This window comes from Formica exsecta, unplaced genomic scaffold, assembly GCF_003651465.1.
Source record: "Formica exsecta isolate Colony F162 unplaced genomic scaffold, ASM365146v1 scaffold98, whole genome shotgun sequence".
Lineage (NCBI taxonomy): Eukaryota > Metazoa > Arthropoda > Insecta > Hymenoptera > Formicidae > Formica > Formica exsecta.
The window spans coordinates 716,173-735,690 of record NW_021853741.1 but is presented as its reverse complement, the minus strand read 5'-3'; the positions used below and the strand labels follow the sequence as shown (position 1 = coordinate 735,690).

Below are 19,518 nucleotides of genomic sequence, written 5' to 3'. Positions count from 1 at the left end.
TTAAAAAAAACAAAAAAAAAACGTGAAAGAGGAAAAGAGATGCTTTTACGATTAGCATTATTAAAGTTGCAAAGTTTGTACATACCATCACCTTGTACAGTTCGTTTAAACTCGTTAAAGAGTTCCTGAGGTAGGCCACACGAGGGGGGTACTTTGGATTCACATTCTCGGTGGCACTTATATTTACATTCCTTGCATTTTAAAATAGTGCCCCATCCCATCTGCTTTTCACAGTAATCACATGTTGCCATCATGTTAAAAGTTTTGTTAAAGCGATGAGCAATTATATGACCCATGGTACGAGTCACTGTCGGAGTACGTGGAGATTTTGGCACTTGGAGACTTGTTACTAAAAATAAAACAAAAGAAAATATTACATTAATTTATTGTATATGATATAATATTTAAAAAATAGAGTTTTTCTTTCATGTACCTGTTCCCTTAAAATTGTTATCATCACTTTCTGGATTAGTGTAAGGTGGGGATTTAATAGGACTATTACTGTTTGGCAAGAGACTCTCTGATTTCATAAAGTCTGTCGTACTACAGTATGAACTTGGTTCTGTTGGTAGACGATTTCTTCTTTTTATAGTGGAATCACTTTTTTTTCCTACAGAAGAGTCGTTTCCAGAACTAAAAGTATAAAATAATATATTAAAATATTTAGTTGATAGATATTTTTAATTAAATTAGATCTATAAAATGTGTATTTTATCATAAAATGAGAAGAATATATAATATTAAATTAATAGAAAATAGATTATATAGGAAAGTATTACCTAGATGATGTATCATCATTATCAAGCTGTATATTCTCAAGACGATTTGCTAATTGTGATTCATGAGATTTTGACTTAGTTAATGGAAACACTTCAGGTTGTGATGTGCTGCTTTGCACACCAATCTGATGTTTCTTGCATGGAGGAGGAGTTGTTGGAAATTTAGTTCCTATAAATAAAAAAACTTTATTGTACAGTAGATATAAGTTGTCTATATTTCAAATTAGATTTCCACATTTAATAAAAGTTAGATATATTTGAGAACAAAATATGTGGATGGTTCAAATACACTCCAAATGCTTAACTTTATATGGGAAGGCATTTCACAGACACCTAAGTGTACATCATATATATATTTTCAGTAGTATTTTAAAACATATTAAAAACATTAAAAATTGACTAGTACATATTTTTAAATATAATGAGGCGCAAGAGATAATTAAAAAGATAACTCTTTATTTCATATTTACCATATTTTTGCCTTTGCGATAAAGGGGTACAGGGAGGACTAGTTGACATCAAAGATATTACAGAAGAAGCTTGTGCCAATATATTACTGTTGAGATTATTGTTATTATGATACGGAATGCTATCTTCTGATGGAACAGAACTTCGTGTAGTGCGAGATCGAATGGGCCTAGGAGAGGCTCGCGTGCGTAAATGATGTCTATCCCAAGAATCCCAATATAAATTCATATCACTATTCTCCATATCTCCTCTTATAAGAACATCTGACAAAGCATATAACACAAAATATATAATACTCTATTCATTTTTGTACAAAAAGATATATATCTTTCTTCTAAAACAAATTCTATTCACCTGTATATCGCCGTAAATTATGTAATGCTCTGCAGAGTCTACGATGTTCCTCCTCACGACGCACATTATTTTCACCTAGCATGCTGCTCAATTCATGTTCAGACTTCTCTTTCAGGGCCTCAAGAGAACAGGCTTTGTTACAGACCATCTAAAATTATTACAATAAAGTATCAAGAAGAAAAATTATAACTTGATTTTTAAATTAAGAGATATAAAATAAAAGTTTATACATACACTAAACTGTATAACAAATGAATCGTAAAGAGTCTGCTCATATATCTATATATTATTACCTGAATCGATTCCTGGGTGAGACCAACTACCCGCAACCATTGTTGTAACGACGGATATTGCCTCATCTCTGCCAGATCATTCAATTTGGCTTTTGTCACAAGTTGTTTAGAGTATAATTTTATCAATTTCCCCTACAAATAATATCTAAATATAGATGGATTTTACTCTCTGTGTTGCAGCTATTGTGACATAGATTATAAATATTATCAATTCAAAAAAAGTTTAGTATATAGTATTATTTATATATACATATTTGTTTGTCTTAGTGTCATAAATTTTGTTGAAGTTTTTTTTATTTTGATATAATTATCAGTTAATTATAATACTTCAAGATAAGCATACAGTGTTCAAACAAAGTGCTACATTGCACGCAATACGAATTTGCCTATGTAAATTAAATTTTCTTTTTTGTATTATATAGGTTTTCAGACTATATATGTCAAATCTTATTATATTATACCTAACCCAGAAAAATTTTAGACGAATTCCTAATATAATATTATCTATTTCTCGATAAAAAAAAAAATTATGATAAAGACATGATATCACAATGAAACGACATCACAAATTTCAAATTTCTCAATTGTAGATTGCAAAAATAGCAGACGAACAATCTGAAAAACTCGATATAGCATATCATAAAGCGCGATGAGGTGAAATTAAATTTTCGCGAATTCTCTGGAAAAGATCATCTAGAAATTCGCCAGGTATAAACGATAGAGTACAAGTTGTGTTGACAATTTGTTGACAATCAACACGTCGCGATACATCAACAGAGAGCGCCGGGAGGGGAATCGCGATGACGATTGTCGGGCGGCAATCGGGTCCTGATTTTCGCGGGTCCGCCGATGCTCTCGTTACCTCGAGCGTCCTTATCTCCTGCTGGGTGAGCTCCGCGCTGGTGGAGCATTGGGTCCGCAGGCCCTCGAGTCGTTCGGCGCAGACGTCGATCATAGACTGCACGTCCTTCAGGGCACGTCGTATCTCCTCCTCGCCGTCCGCCATTCCTCGCGCGCAACGCTCGACCCGAAAACCGCGCGGATCCTCACCGGGAGGGACGGGTTCCTTTTTATTTCACGGGCATAACTGGCCGGCCACTAGGCCTGGCTTCTGCAGTCAGGACGCGACGTTATCACTGCTGCTCCTCCGCGTAACCAAACCACTTATCAACATTGACAACCATCTTGGCCGCCTCTATCGGTGACGTCAATCGGTGCTACCCGGCGATCCGGGAGCTCGGCGCGTTCATTCGTGTAACTTCACTCGTAAGTGTTCGTAAAGGCAATCTTTTCCAGTTCGTGTTGTAAATTCCCGTCCTCCTCCACCACCCCCCTCTGTCTAGGAGGGCAAAAATATTTTTTCTTATTGCAACACGTGGCCATGAACATAGATATACACATATGTGATATTTAATTTTATATATTTATCTCATGATTATTATGTGTATAATTACGTAATTTCGTGTTCCTTAAAATAAAATAAAGGTTTAAAATAATATGTATGAGCATACATATATATATTCCACTTTTTTTGATAGATTTATATAAATATACAAATTTTTATTGTAAATTTATCGGAACAATTTTGCGATATATATATATGTATGCGTATATATATGATGCACGCTTTTTGTAAAATAATCTTTTTTCCACAGAAAGATATAGTGAAATTTTGTAGACCGGCATTTTATGAAAAATCTAGGCTTTCTGTAAAATGGAAAAAATTAAAAATTTACAAAACGTCCGCAACATACATATGTTGGCATTACGAATAAAAAAAAGGAAAAATTTTTGCAATTGAAATATTGCTATCAATCTTACATATAACGTAAAATGATTAGAAACAGGGGAGCTATATATACTTTTCTTGCTTCCTTATATATGATTTTATTCTCGTGCTTAATTTCCAAATCTCTCGAACATGCATATTTATTTCATCCTAAAAACAAAAAATGGCATTTAAAAAAAAATTCTGAAATTATATCGCAATATTCGGCGCCGATTTTACAGCCAAAATCTCTATAAATATTACTTGAATTTTCCCGCTTATTGCCATTCTTTCGACATCAATGGGTTGTGTTCGAAAATCTACTCGTCGGGGTAGAGTAGCATTGAAATGACCAATCAGAAGAAAAAGGAGCCAAGATCTCTTATCCTGATAGGTCAATCGAACGCTACTCTATCCGATAAGTAGATTCTTGAATGCAATTCTAAACTATTGAAATTCAATGTCTCTGACGTACACATCATTGACGGGTCTCTCTTTGAAACACCATGTATTCAATGACCGATACTTCTTTCACCTAATGTCATGTCATGTATTCCGCTGTCAAAATTTCATATCGCGCGCACGACTCGTAGTATTTGTTACAATAAACATTGTTGTATGTTAATGTTAATCAGATCTCGTAGAAATGGTGAATATAGATACTGTACGAAAGAATTATCCACTGCACTGGCTCGTTTGGCATAACAGCTATGTAGAACTCGACAAGGAACTATCTGCAAATCAGGTTTGCATCAAACTTGCCATTTAATTACAACTCGTCTCATTTGACATTTCGATTCTTCATGAACCGTACGGAGACTGCATGACACGTGATTAATTTGACATATGTAATTTAATCGTGTTTACCGACCGTGATTTATATTTTCGTATATGCATTCCATATTAACAGTTCAATTATCAGCGATAACGAATTTTTCTTGGCGCAATTATATCTTACAACAAGCGATAATTGTTCAATGTAGATGGTAGGGTGATGGATATTATTATATATATTCGTCTATTAGAAATTTGAACAATGTATTTGTCACTTCAAAGTACTTTATTTAGTGCATTCTTTTTACATATTACTTATCCAGATTGATGTCACAACAATTTAAAAATAACGATTCTATGTGAATCTATCAGCTGATCACGATAATTATAGCTCTTTATGAAGTATACAATATAAATGTCAAGCTATTGCAGGTATTATTTTTTATACTGTGTTTGTGACACTTTGTTTATATATAATCTTATTTTTTCGTATATTATAACTAAATTAACATTCTTATTTTATACATAAACATAAATAGCTTTAATAAATATAGTTTTATTTGAATGGCAGTATGCAAATCAAATATTAGAATGATCACATGTTACAAGAAGTATCATCAGTGTTAATAAAAATAAAAATTGTTTTTATTAACTCTGATTATAACCTTTTTGAAATAAATTAATTATATATAGATAAGATAAGATATAGATAAGATTAAAAGCTCATATTTATAATAAGCTACTTATAGAGACAGCTTCATCAAATATAAATTTATAATATGACAAAGTATGCATTTATGTAATGCTTTGCACAATATATTATTATGTCTTAAAAAAATTTTAAATTTATGATTATATTTTTCTAATTTATAATTATATATAATTGGTTCAAGTTTGTATAGTGTATCTTATATTAATAGAAATGTCTGAAGCCTTTCATAAAAAGGAGGAAACCTTAGATATGTAGAGATTTGTGGCTCTTGATATTACATTACTGAAGCACAATCAGGCAATCTGTTATATTTGATAACATTTTTGATACTTATTTATATCATTTTAATTTCTTATAACATTAATAATATTACTATAATAATTATTTTAGGTAATATAATAAATATATTCAAGATACACATGTCAATTTGTCCTTTCTGTTGACTACATATTGATGTAACATGAAATGTTAATTACATGAAAACATTTAAATGTTTTCTAGCACGATATAGAAAAACATGACAATCGAGGAAGGACACCACTGATGTTAGCAGTAACTTTAGGTCATGCAGATTCTGCTGTAGTTCTATTACAGCATGAAGCCAATGTTAATACAGAGAATACTCAGGGATGGAGTGGTAATTTGCTTTTATCTACTTATAATAAAACATTTGTATTTTCGATGAATTTATATTTACTGTCATCAGAGAATATATATAAATAATCAGTTTAATTTGCTTCAAAACAGTGGTCCAAGAAGCTGTAGGTACAGGGAATCCTGAATTGCTACAGTTGGTGCTCGCTAGGAGAGATTACCAGAGGTATTGTAATCGAGTTGCTGGTATACCAGAGTTACTTCATAAACTTAAACAGGTCAGTCATCATATAATTTAACTAATAATAAAATATATATTGTTGGAATTTAATATATATCCATTTCTTACAAATATGACTTTTTCTTTGGCCACTGAAAAACTATTTACTAAGACTAAAGAATTTTTTTTTCTACAAGTTCTGTTAACTAATATTAACTTATGTGTTTCTTGTGTAGATTATTATTTAAGAACTGATAATATTGACTTCCTTTTATTCTTGATTGATAATTTGATGGTCCTAATAACAGGAATCTTTTTCAGGCACCTGATTTTTATGTAGAAATGAAGTGGGAGTTTACAAGTTGGGGTGAGAAACAAATGATTTAATAATACAAGTTTTTGTGACTGTAATATTCAAAATCTGCTGTATTGTTGGTTAATTTAATTAATCCATAACTTGAATTTAACACTTCAATTTTAATATCTATTTTGATCTTCTTTAATAACACATGTGATTAACTGCTGTTATTTTTGTTGACCAGTTCCTCTTGCATCTCGGATGTGTCCAAGCGATACCTACAAAGTTTACAAACAAGGTAGTAATGTGAGGATAGATACTACTTTGTTAGGTTTTGATCATGCAAATTGGCAACGCGGCAATCGTAGCTATGTCTTCAAAGGACAAAGTAAGCATATAAATATTTTTAATAGATACTATAATATTGCCAACTGTGCATGATTAGTTTATAACTTTATTTTTTCTTCTAAATTGCAATTGATTATTATATTTTGGAAATGCCACAATTTTATTTGTTTGTTACTAAGTTCTATGTGTTAACGCAAGCTGCATCAAATCCACCTATGGCAATTAGATGTGAACGCAGTTATGTGTTCAGTGTGGGTGGTCATAACACAGGTGATATGACTCTAACATTTAATTTAGGCATTGTATAATATGTAGAATTTTAGTAAAAACAAAGATATTAATTTGTAGAATTTTAGAGAGTAAAAACATAAAGATATTAATATGTATAAACACAGGAGGTTTTCCTTTAATATGAACATTATATAATTTTTCTCATCTCTCTCGTTTTTTCTCATTTTATTTTATAAATTTATATTGATTATAATCTAATAAATTCATAATTAAATAATATAATATATGATATATATTATTTTTGTATCAAACATGGTTTTTTTTTCTTTTATATAATATAACATTAATATAGATTCTTCTCTTCTTAAAACTGAATATTTATGAATCATTCATATAGTATGTAATATAAATACAATCTAAGAAATTTATATGATATTTTTATAGATGATGGGGCAACAATGATGGAAGTAGATCATGAAACAAGAAAAGTTTATGTCGAACATATGAAACTTATAGGAGATGATAATATACAATTGATGGAACCATCTGAAGAAGGGGTGATAGCTCGGCTCACTAATCCTATAGTTACGACATACATAGACACGGATAAAATTAGTTTTGAACGGTATAATTATCATTGTAATAGTTATACCGATATCTCTGTATTTCAAAGTTATTTTAAATATTATTTATGTTAAATTATAGCAATAAAGCAGGTCTATGGGGATGGCGTTCCGATAAGAGCGAAGTGATAAATGGTCACGAATGCAAAGTTTTTAGCGCGAGCAATGTGGAATTAATAACTAAAACCCGATTGGAACACTTATCCGAAACAGATAAAGCAAGAGCCCGAGCACCGAGAACACCTTTACAATCATTTCTTGGTATTGCAGAACAGCAACAGGAGAGTTGCAGTGCTACCACTACCAGTGTAATCTTTTTCTCAATAATAATATTTAATCAGTAATTTTACACATACATATATATATAAACACCCTGTATATAACAAACATATTTTTATCAAGTTATATATTTCAGGAAGAATTTAATAACATAGGTAATCCCTCTAACATAACTATTGAGGAATATTTTGATCCAGCTGTTGATCTAAATGGGAGAGATATAGGTCGACCAAAAGAAATTAATACAAAAATCCAAAAATTTAAGGTATTACAAATTGATATAAAAATCTATCATCTATTACATTATATTATACATTATAATTTAAAAAGTTTTTTATTTTTAGGCAACTTTATGGTTGAGCGAGGATTATCCATTAAGTCTTCAAGAACAAATTATGCCAATTGTAGATTTGATGGCTATATCTAGTTCACATTTTGCAAAATTGAAAGATTTTATTCAAATGCAACTTCCAGCTGGTTTTCCTGTTAAAATTGGTAAGATCTTAATTCATTATATGATAGATATCATGCAGTATCGACTGTACATATACTAATAATCGAATCTTTTTCCAGAAATTCCACTGTTTCACATTCTCAATGCAAGAATAACATTTGGAAATATATTTGGTTTGGATCAAGAAGTACCGCATGTGGGCCATTTGCAAGAAACTAATCGTGTAACTTGCTTAGTCGACGATATTTGTTTCGAGGCACCTAATGGATATGCGAAATTGGGTAAAATTTTTGTTTAATGCCACCGACGAGATATCATTACAAACCGATGGTCTTATGGGATTTAGTGTGACTGGAAAAAAAAACTTGCTGCGCATTATTTTAGTTAATCCAGTTATTGTTTTGTTATCGAAAATGTATAGATTTTTTATGTAACTGTCTAGAACAACAAAGTAAACATTTAAAAAATTTTTTTTATTATTAAAATTATTGTTTTATTATCGATAATACAAAGATTTACTTACCTACAGCAACGCGTGGAGAGTTTTTTCCAGTAATATGCTAAATCCCATAAGATCATCGGTCTTTAATGATATCCTGTCGGTGTTTTCGATAATAAAACTGGATGAACTAAAATAACCATATGAATTAAATAATTTGTGTAATTATCTTCGACGCAGTTAAACGGCCAGTAATGTCAACATACTTCAATTACCTTCGAGCCCACCGGTCCCACTTGATAGACTACGTTCGCAAACATCACCCGAATGTCGCTCTATCTTTGTTCAACTTTTAGTAAACAATAAAGATAAAACGACGCTCGTGTGCACACGGGTGGTTTCCGAACGCAGCTATAATCACAAAAATTTATTCAGGGCTGACGGTCTTTAATACTATCTCGTCGGTGTTAATGCTTATGCAGATGTTCTATATGTAATATATCAATTTGTGTTTAATGGACATTACTTTTGAATATAGGTGCAGAAGTCAGGACACAATTCAGTATTGAAGAAGAAGACGATTTGTTGCAGTTTGCTATTCAGCAAAGTCTTCTAGAAGCTGGCAGTGAACGTGATGAGGTATCGTTTTTTTGTTGCTCTATACATTTGTGTTGCTTTATACAATTCTCAAAATTTTCTTGTATCTATAATATATACGATATATAGATCCCCTATTTTTTTACACGAAAATTATTATTTTACACAGGTTGATATATGGGAAGCATTAAGAGCGCAAAAGCCATCTAGACCAACTACACCTAATATGACCACGGAGGAAGAAAGGCAACTTCAGAGGTATGCAATAAACACATACTAAAGAGAATGTTATCAAGAGATGTGTTATGTTTTTAATAAATGTTAGCATTGAGAAAATATATTTTATTATTAACTTTATGCATGCGTTTTTTCGTGCTACAATTAATGTTTAGACAGGTGGGTTATTTTATTGTAAATATTAATTCCAGGTAAATTATTCTGCAGGTTTATTCGTATTGTAATTAATATAAATTGCATTGATTAGACCTTAAATTATAAAATATTTTTAAAATTATTATTTTGAAATCCTGGAAAGAATTGCGTCATAAGTTGCATCATAAAAATGCTGAATTATGTTTAAATAACTTAATCTTTTTTTTATACAGGGCGATTCAGGCTAGCTTGGTGTTATATCAAGAAACAGCTGGATCTGCTGAAGGTACTACAAATTCAGCGAGTACAAATGAAAATGAAGATAGTGACTCTCTCGAAGGTACAGCAGAACAGTTGAGATTAGCGTTAAAACTTTCCGAGCAACAACAAATAGAAGAGGAGCAACGGCGATTGTTAGAAGAAGAAACCTTTCGCCAAGTGCTAGAACTATCTTTGACAGACAAATAAACTTCCAAAGTGTGTGTGCAATAGTGATAAAAACAAATTTATTACAGTATACTTCCAGAAACGTGAAAAATCTTCCAGTCTCATCTTGAGGCTGTACGAAAAATCATTTCCTATACAATTTATAGATTGCAAAGTGCATTAAGGAATAATAATGTTGCTTACGATGAACATTTGTTATTGGAGTATAATAGTTGATGCAAGTCAAAAAATGAAAATAATATAGTAATAGTTAATCAAGTGAATAATTTAAATTATGTTATTTATTTCTTAGCTACATTTTTATATAAAACGAAATGAAATCTTTAATGAAACCTAAACATTTTAATAAGTACATAGGGAAGTCTTGAAAATTACAATTGCTCTTAAAAAAAAAAAAAAAATACAGTCAAATGACAAACAATCAAACAGTGTTTTATATATATATAATATTACTATAATAATTATTTTAGGTAATATAATAAATATATTCAAGATACACATGTCAATTTGTCCTTTCTGTTGACTACATATTGATGTAACATGAAATGTTAATTACATGAAAACATTTAAATGTTTTCTAGCACGATATAGAAAAACATGACAATCGAGGAAGGACACCACTGATGTTAGCAGTAACTTTAGGTCATGCAGATTCTGCTGTAGTTCTATTACAGCATGAAGCCAATGTTAATACAGAGAATACTCAGGGATGGAGTGGTAATTTGCTTTTATCTACTTATAATAAAACATTTGTATTTTCGATGAATTTATATTTACTGTCATCAGAGAATATATATAAATAATCAGTTTAATTTGCTTCAAAACAGTGGTCCAAGAAGCTGTAGGTACAGGGAATCCTGAATTGCTACAGTTGGTGCTCGCTAGGAGAGATTACCAGAGGTATTGTAATCGAGTTGCTGGTATACCAGAGTTACTTCATAAACTTAAACAGGTCAGTCATCATATAATTTAACTAATAATAAAATATATATTGTTGGAATTTAATATATATCCATTTCTTACAAATATGACTTTTTCTTTGGCCACTGAAAAACTATTTACTAAGACTAAAGAATTTTTTTTTCTACAAGTTCTGTTAACTAATATTAACTTATGTGTTTCTTGTGTAGATTATTATTTAAGAACTGATAATATTGACTTCCTTTTATTCTTGATTGATAATTTGATGGTCCTAATAACAGGAATCTTTTTCAGGCACCTGATTTTTATGTAGAAATGAAGTGGGAGTTTACAAGTTGGGGTGAGAAACAAATGATTTAATAATACAAGTTTTTGTGACTGTAATATTCAAAATCTGCTGTATTGTTGGTTAATTTAATTAATCCATAACTTGAATTTAACACTTCAATTTTAATATCTATTTTGATCTTCTTTAATAACACATGTGATTAACTGCTGTTATTTTTGTTGACCAGTTCCTCTTGCATCTCGGATGTGTCCAAGCGATACCTACAAAGTTTACAAACAAGGTAGTAATGTGAGGATAGATACTACTTTGTTAGGTTTTGATCATGCAAATTGGCAACGCGGCAATCGTAGCTATGTCTTCAAAGGACAAAGTAAGCATATAAATATTTTTAATAGATACTATAATATTGCCAACTGTGCATGATTAGTTTATAACTTTATTTTTTCTTCTAAATTGCAATTGATTATTATATTTTGGAAATGCCACAATTTTATTTGTTTGTTACTAAGTTCTATGTGTTAACGCAAGCTGCATCAAATCCACCTATGGCAATTAGATGTGAACGCAGTTATGTGTTCAGTGTGGGTGGTCATAACACAGGTGATATGACTCTAACATTTAATTTAGGCATTGTATAATATGTAGAATTTTAGTAAAAACAAAGATATTAATTTGTAGAATTTTAGAGAGTAAAAACATAAAGATATTAATATGTATAAACACAGGAGGTTTTCCTTTAATATGAACATTATATAATTTTTCTCATCTCTCTCGTTTTTTCTCATTTTATTTTATAAATTTATATTGATTATAATCTAATAAATTCATAATTAAATAATATAATATATGATATATATTATTTTTGTATCAAACATGGTTTTTTTTTCTTTTATATAATATAACATTAATATAGATTCTTCTCTTCTTAAAACTGAATATTTATGAATCATTCATATAGTATGTAATATAAATACAATCTAAGAAATTTATATGATATTTTTATAGATGATGGGGCAACAATGATGGAAGTAGATCATGAAACAAGAAAAGTTTATGTCGAACATATGAAACTTATAGGAGATGATAATATACAATTGATGGAACCATCTGAAGAAGGGGTGATAGCTCGGCTCACTAATCCTATAGTTACGACATACATAGACACGGATAAAATTAGTTTTGAACGGTATAATTATCATTGTAATAGTTATACCGATATCTCTGTATTTCAAAGTTATTTTAAATATTATTTATGTTAAATTATAGCAATAAAGCAGGTCTATGGGGATGGCGTTCCGATAAGAGCGAAGTGATAAATGGTCACGAATGCAAAGTTTTTAGCGCGAGCAATGTGGAATTAATAACTAAAACCCGATTGGAACACTTATCCGAAACAGATAAAGCAAGAGCCCGAGCACCGAGAACACCTTTACAATCATTTCTTGGTATTGCAGAACAGCAACAGGAGAGTTGCAGTGCTACCACTACCAGTGTAATCTTTTTCTCAATAATAATATTTAATCAGTAATTTTACACATACATATATATATAAACACCCTGTATATAACAAACATATTTTTATCAAGTTATATATTTCAGGAAGAATTTAATAACATAGGTAATCCCTCTAACATAACTATTGAGGAATATTTTGATCCAGCTGTTGATCTAAATGGGAGAGATATAGGTCGACCAAAAGAAATTAATACAAAAATCCAAAAATTTAAGGTATTACAAATTGATATAAAAATCTATCATCTATTACATTATATTATACATTATAATTTAAAAAGTTTTTTATTTTTAGGCAACTTTATGGTTGAGCGAGGATTATCCATTAAGTCTTCAAGAACAAATTATGCCAATTGTAGATTTGATGGCTATATCTAGTTCACATTTTGCAAAATTGAAAGATTTTATTCAAATGCAACTTCCAGCTGGTTTTCCTGTTAAAATTGGTAAGATCTTAATTCATTATATGATAGATATCATGCAGTATCGACTGTACATATACTAATAATCGAATCTTTTTCCAGAAATTCCACTGTTTCACATTCTCAATGCAAGAATAACATTTGGAAATATATTTGGTTTGGATCAAGAAGTACCGCATGTGGGCCATTTGCAAGAAACTAATCGTGTAACTTGCTTAGTCGACGATATTTGTTTCGAGGCACCTAATGGATATGCGAAATTGGGTAAAATTTTTGTTTAATGCCACCGACGAGATATCATTACAAACCGATGGTCTTATGGGATTTAGTGTGACTGGAAAAAAAAACTTGCTGCGCATTATTTTAGTTAATCCAGTTATTGTTTTGTTATCGAAAATGTATAGATTTTTTATGTAACTGTCTAGAACAACAAAGTAAACATTTAAAAAATTTTTTTTATTATTAAAATTATTGTTTTATTATCGATAATACAAAGATTTACTTACCTACAGCAACGCGTGGAGAGTTTTTTCCAGTAATATGCTAAATCCCATAAGATCATCGGTCTTTAATGATATCCTGTCGGTGTTTTCGATAATAAAACTGGATGAACTAAAATAACCATATGAATTAAATAATTTGTGTAATTATCTTCGACGCAGTTAAACGGCCAGTAATGTCAACATACTTCAATTACCTTCGAGCCCACCGGTCCCACTTGATAGACTACGTTCGCAAACATCACCCGAATGTCGCTCTATCTTTGTTCAACTTTTAGTAAACAATAAAGATAAAACGACGCTCGTGTGCACACGGGTGGTTTCCGAACGCAGCTATAATCACAAAAATTTATTCAGGGCTGACGGTCTTTAATACTATCTCGTCGGTGTTAATGCTTATGCAGATGTTCTATATGTAATATATCAATTTGTGTTTAATGGACATTACTTTTGAATATAGGTGCAGAAGTCAGGACACAATTCAGTATTGAAGAAGAAGACGATTTGTTGCAGTTTGCTATTCAGCAAAGTCTTCTAGAAGCTGGCAGTGAACGTGATGAGGTATCGTTTTTTTGTTGCTCTATACATTTGTGTTGCTTTATACAATTCTCAAAATTTTCTTGTATCTATAATATATACGATATATAGATCCCCTATTTTTTTACACGAAAATTATTATTTTACACAGGTTGATATATGGGAAGCATTAAGAGCGCAAAAGCCATCTAGACCAACTACACCTAATATGACCACGGAGGAAGAAAGGCAACTTCAGAGGTATGCAATAAACACATACTAAAGAGAATGTTATCAAGAGATGTGTTATGTTTTTAATAAATGTTAGCATTGAGAAAATATATTTTATTATTAACTTTATGCATGCGTTTTTTCGTGCTACAATTAATGTTTAGACAGGTGGGTTATTTTATTGTAAATATTAATTCCAGGTAAATTATTCTGCAGGTTTATTCGTATTGTAATTAATATAAATTGCATTGATTAGACCTTAAATTATAAAATATTTTTAAAATTATTATTTTGAAATCCTGGAAAGAATTGCGTCATAAGTTGCATCATAAAAATGCTGAATTATGTTTAAATAACTTAATCTTTTTTTTATACAGGGCGATTCAGGCTAGCTTGGTGTTATATCAAGAAACAGCTGGATCTGCTGAAGGTACTACAAATTCAGCGAGTACAAATGAAAATGAAGATAGTGACTCTCTCGAAGGTACAGCAGAACAGTTGAGATTAGCGTTAAAACTTTCCGAGCAACAACAAATAGAAGAGGAGCAACGGCGATTGTTAGAAGAAGAAACCTTTCGCCAAGTGCTAGAACTATCTTTGACAGACAAATAAACTTCCAAAGTGTGTGTGCAATAGTGATAAAAACAAATTTATTACAGTATACTTCCAGAAACGTGAAAAATCTTCCAGTCTCATCTTGAGGCTGTACGAAAAATCATTTCCTATACAATTTATAGATTGCAAAGTGCATTAAGGAATAATAATGTTGCTTACGATGAACATTTGTTATTGGAGTATAATAGTTGATGCAAGTCAAAAAATGAAAATAATATAGTAATAGTTAATCAAGTGAATAATTTAAATTATGTTATTTATTTCTTAGCTACATTTTTATATAAAACGAAATGAAATCTTTAATGAAACCTAAACATTTTAATAAGTACATAGGGAAGTCTTGAAAATTACAATTGCTCTTAAAAAAAAAAAAAAAATACAGTCAAATGACAAACAATCAAACAGTGTTTGTGTAAATCCTATTAACTGAAAGTAAATAATGTAAGTCACGACTGTTAATATCTATAATAAAAGGCATGTAATTCTCAAGCCTTCAAGAATTATTCGTCTGGTCCTTTCTCCTCAATTTTAATCTCTATTTCTATGAATTTACAAGTGCACACACAGTAATAATTGCAATTAGGATAATACAGAAAGATAACCAACATCTTTAATCAAATCAAACATTTTTACGAAAATCCTTTTTCATATCTACAATAATAATTGTATGTAATATTTCAATACAATAATATATATAATGAACTATTAGGAATTACATATAAGCATTTATCAATGTGTGTTCATCCCCTTCCAAAGTTTTATGCGAAAAATTAATTGAACATGCAAAAGAGATTTTATGTATAGCATAGATTAACGATATATTATTTATATTTGAGATAAGTAAATTTTATTTTTGTATGTTATTTGATTGATACACTATATTAGAGGATTATGTATGTACACATAAGCTCTTTATAAAACATGGTGTTTTAAAGACAAAAATTGATTATTATATATTGCGTTTATTTTTATTAAAAGAATAAACTTACAAGTATTACAATGTCGTTTTGTATTAAAGTGAGGAATCAATATTTTGTAATGTTATTAAAACATGATTACAACTTCTGGGCATTATAAATAAAAATTGCATTCATATAAGACATGTATAAATATAGCCCTATTTTATGCATTCACTTACCAATGAAATTATGTAGAAAAATAAGACAAATAAGAAATTATTCCTTGATGACGTAATAAAAATTATCAGAAATGTAATTATCAGTGATGCAAGAACTGGCAGTCATTGGACTGCCATATCTCTGCTATTCAAACTCTGCTTGCGCCCTGAAGTAATTAAAGTTAGTAACATCACTATAATTTATTAAAGAAAAATCGTTTCTCTCTTACATTAGTAAACAAATTTGTATACAAACTTTGTAAAAATGGTGCTAAGTATAGTAGCACTCTGTATATAACGTTGTTCATTTTTATGTGCTTGCTGATGCCATTTTTTGCGAATAGCATTCCATCGTGTAATATGCTCTTTCATTAATTGTTCCCGTGATTTGAGAGTTTGTCCTTCCTGTAGTTATGTTACATGCAATTTGTATCCATTAAAATATACGAGTAACAGAAAATATATATAATATAGATACATCTTTCTTATTTTAAAAATTTTAATACAATTTATGTATGTATACTATCTTGATATTAAAAAATTTGAACTTTATGCATTTGTCGAAATTGTTGACTCACATAATCTAAGTTTAAGTCATCCTTCTCTCCGAATATAGGAGATGGAATGCGATTTCTTGGTATGGCCTCCTCACGAGGCAATGGAGTTGGCAAATAATGGACATCATTTAGCTCTCCATTAGCATCAATTAAATTATTTGTTATATTAATTTCATTAACTATTTCTGGACTTGGGCTACGTACTCTATATATATGAATAAATATATCTATTTTAATTTTGTATAGGAATATAGAATTGTGTACACAAAGAGAGAGAGAGAGAGAGATAAAAACTTATAGGTAATATAAGCAAATATAAATAAATACATAAGCGAATCTATATAATTTTACTTACTTAGGAACCAAATTAGGATTCCTTGGTTGATTGGCCATCCAAGCACGACATATGGGATAAAGTGGTGTGTCTTCTCGAAATTGAGCTAAATCAACACTGCGATCAAATAGTTTCATCACATATGTATGATGAAATGCTGTATCAGTCTGTACTTGTCGGCGACGTCTGACTTTTCGCGGTTGTTGGAGATTAATGGATTTTGTCCTGTGTATTGTAATTACCAAAATGTTAATGATTCTGAATATAGAGATAATTTTATATTGCACAACAAGATGCTTTAAACTTTACATCTTTCTCATTGAATGTTTATAATCCTGAGGAGAACTTTCTTCGCCTGAGTCTGCTGATGAACCTGTGTCACTATGTTGTAATAATTCTCGAAGAGCACCTTTCAAACGATCTCTCGCTACCAAGACATCACTATCTCCTATATAAACATAATCTAAGCTATATATACAACTCAACAACATAAACAATTATTCATTTTTAATAGCTTGTACTTTTTCTCAAAGTTATTATTATACTTTCAAGCATTATTACCTATTTCATCTTTTATTTCCACTTTTATCCGCCCTGGCATTATTGGCGGAGGTTGAATATTTCTTTTCTTCCCCATCTGATTACCACATATCATCAAAGTTTGAAGTTAACATATCAATGTTAATAAAAGTTTATTTAAATATAATGCAATATATAATACGAGCTATTAAAATAATTTCTAGTATAGCATTGATTTATTCTAGCAATTAATTAATCAATAATAAATTTGATCACAATATGTATAGTATAAAATTTATCCTGTTATAAATAAAAAAAAAAAATTAATGCATTATTCAAAGTACAGACTAGAACAATTATTTAAAGACAATTAAGCTATACATACATTAGATTTAAATTAATCAGCTTTTTGAGTCAGTCATCCAAATATTGAGATACATTTTTTCTCATATACCTATAATAAATTATATTAAATATTACTAAAATAACATACAATATATCAGACAAAAAGAGATAAATTAAATCAACTTTTGATTCTTACTTATTCTTTCTTTCCCTTTTTTTTTTGAGTACTTTCAACCTATTATGTTTATGTTGATAGCAGTTATCGTCTTCAGAAAACACACATCTCGGATCTCGGTTGCACCAGAGAGAAGCCTGAGAGGGGCCACGACGCCGTTTTTCGTGAGACCGTTTTCCTAGCTAGTACAGTGGCGCTACCTGGATCCATTTTAGAGCCAGCGAAACTACATGGCCAGACACTATTTGATGCCATGGTAAAACGACCGGTTGGTGGATATCCGTGCTAAACACATTGTGGATCAAAAATGCGGGGAAATATTATGGATTTATTAATGTTTTATTAGCTGCGCTATGATGTTTTGTCATTCTACTATATACTACAGCGATAATAAATTATAATTGAAGTATTTTTATGTATATGCGCATGTAAAATGAAATTATAATTTTCTTAATAATTTTTTTCCCTAATTTTTAAATATAACGTATAGAAGATATTTACTAATAAATTGCTTCCACTTTTTTCTTATTCTTGAAAAGTATTAAGCATTTTAAACATTAGATGTTTTGTCATTCTAGTATATACTACAGCGATAATAAATTATAATTGAAGTATTTTTATGTGCATGTAAAATGAGAGAGAGAAATAAATTTTCTTAATTTTTTTCCTAATTTTTAAATATAACATGTAGAAGATATTTACAATAAATTGCTTTCACTTTTTTCTTATTTTTGAAAAGTATTAAGCATTTTAAAAATTATCAAATCATGCTTTTAATTTATATAACTTTTCATTATTAATTCTTTTTTTGTAATTATATTATTCAATTAATTTTTTAATTTATGAATTCATCAGTTGGATGCACTAGTGCGCACCGATGCACATTAAAAGCTATTATAAACAAATTTATATAAATATAATTAATTATATTTTCCTATAGTTCTAACCGCGTGTTCTATCGTTTTTTAAGTAGTTTTAATTGTTGACAGCGTTAATTAATTTTTTCACGATCGCCGGTGATACTATCAGCTGTCAGATTTTCGCAAAATGTCATAAAATGTCAAAAAGTCGCGATCTTGTGCAATATTGTTTTTTTAACGTATAAAATGTTAAGAGCGTTTTCTCTATCTTGTGGAACTCCACTCAAAATATCATGCATCCTGAAGAGTTCTTCTATTGATAAGTATTGTTATGCTACAATAAAGTGTACAGTATACAGTAAATACGTTTGGTCAGCTTTTCGAGATTTTGGACCACTATGCGCCATCACATTGTGGTCTAATATTTTGGAGCAATCCGCTTTGAACAACTGATTCTTCTTAATTGCCAAAAAAAGTTTCTTCTTGGATAAAAACTTTTGAAAAATATAATCAATAAAAATATAATTCTTATATTTAAAATATATAATTATATAA

At 30.0% G+C, this 19,518-nt stretch overlaps 4 protein-coding genes across 8 annotated transcripts in view; 2 read left to right on the top strand and 2 right to left on the bottom strand.

The window, feature by feature from the left end:
• LOC115245431 (kinase suppressor of Ras 2) overlaps positions 1-2,900 on the bottom strand; it is a 6,282-nt gene extending 3,382 nt beyond the window's left edge. The window contains exons 1-7 of the mRNA XM_029823742.1: positions 2,757-2,900; positions 1,895-2,026; positions 1,602-1,749; positions 1,250-1,510; positions 780-948; positions 434-633; positions 86-349 (exon numbers count right to left, since the gene is read on the bottom strand). Coding sequence (XP_029679602.1) covers positions 86-349; positions 434-633; positions 780-948; positions 1,250-1,510; positions 1,602-1,749; positions 1,895-2,026; positions 2,757-2,900 — 1,318 coding nt within the window. The remainder of the gene's footprint in view (positions 1-85; positions 350-433; positions 634-779; positions 949-1,249; positions 1,511-1,601; positions 1,750-1,894; positions 2,027-2,756) is intronic.
• A 1,249-nt stretch (positions 2,901-4,149) lies between these two features.
• Positions 4,150-10,455, top strand: LOC115245491 (ankyrin repeat domain-containing protein 13D-like). 2 transcript variants are annotated; one of them, XM_029823843.1, is made up of 14 exons: positions 4,150-4,407; positions 5,650-5,785; positions 5,896-6,020; positions 6,284-6,329; positions 6,505-6,648; positions 6,807-6,878; positions 7,284-7,464; positions 7,545-7,770; positions 7,878-8,006; positions 8,086-8,236; positions 8,315-8,476; positions 9,173-9,273; positions 9,401-9,489; positions 9,837-10,455. In XM_029823843.1, exons 1-14 carry the CDS (start codon positions 4,309-4,311, stop codon positions 10,069-10,071), a joined length of 1,896 nt encoding a protein of 631 aa, XP_029679703.1. In that variant the 5' UTR covers positions 4,150-4,308; the 3' UTR covers positions 10,072-10,455. The 2 variants fall into 2 exon arrangements, with proteins under 2 accessions (XP_029679703.1, XP_029679704.1); XM_029823844.1 differs by lacking the exon at positions 6,807-6,878.
• Positions 10,456-10,610: 155 nt separating this feature from the next.
• LOC115245464 (ankyrin repeat domain-containing protein 13D-like) lies at positions 10,611-15,433 on the top strand. 3 transcript variants are annotated; one of them, XM_029823785.1, is made up of 13 exons: positions 10,611-10,767; positions 10,878-11,002; positions 11,266-11,311; positions 11,487-11,630; positions 11,789-11,860; positions 12,266-12,446; positions 12,527-12,752; positions 12,860-12,988; positions 13,068-13,218; positions 13,297-13,458; positions 14,155-14,255; positions 14,383-14,471; positions 14,819-15,433. In XM_029823785.1, exons 1-13 carry the CDS (start codon positions 10,674-10,676, stop codon positions 15,051-15,053), a joined length of 1,755 nt encoding a protein of 584 aa, XP_029679645.1. In that variant the 5' UTR covers positions 10,611-10,673; the 3' UTR covers positions 15,054-15,433. The 3 variants fall into 3 exon arrangements, with proteins under 3 accessions (XP_029679645.1, XP_029679646.1, XP_029679647.1); XM_029823786.1 differs by lacking the exon at positions 11,789-11,860; XM_029823787.1 differs by lacking the exons at positions 10,611-10,767; positions 10,878-11,002 and having other exon boundaries at positions 11,770-11,860.
• Positions 15,434-15,880: 447 nt separating this feature from the next.
• LOC115245465 (protein lin-37 homolog) overlaps positions 15,881-19,518 on the bottom strand; it is a 4,224-nt gene continuing 586 nt past the window's right edge. The window contains exons 2-9 of one of the 2 annotated variants that reach the window (XM_029823788.1): positions 18,125-18,388; positions 17,969-18,037; positions 17,626-17,883; positions 17,374-17,512; positions 17,086-17,289; positions 16,752-16,935; positions 16,430-16,578; positions 15,881-16,340 (exon numbers count right to left, since the gene is read on the bottom strand). In XM_029823788.1, coding sequence (XP_029679648.1) covers positions 16,319-16,340; positions 16,430-16,578; positions 16,752-16,935; positions 17,086-17,289; positions 17,374-17,512; positions 17,626-17,719 — 792 coding nt within the window. In that variant the 5' untranslated portion in view covers positions 17,720-17,883; positions 17,969-18,037; positions 18,125-18,388 and the 3' untranslated portion in view covers positions 15,881-16,318. The remainder of the gene's footprint in view (positions 16,341-16,429; positions 16,579-16,751; positions 16,936-17,085; positions 17,290-17,373; positions 17,513-17,625; positions 17,884-17,968; positions 18,038-18,124; positions 18,389-19,518) is intronic. The other variant, XM_029823789.1, reaches the window with a different exon arrangement.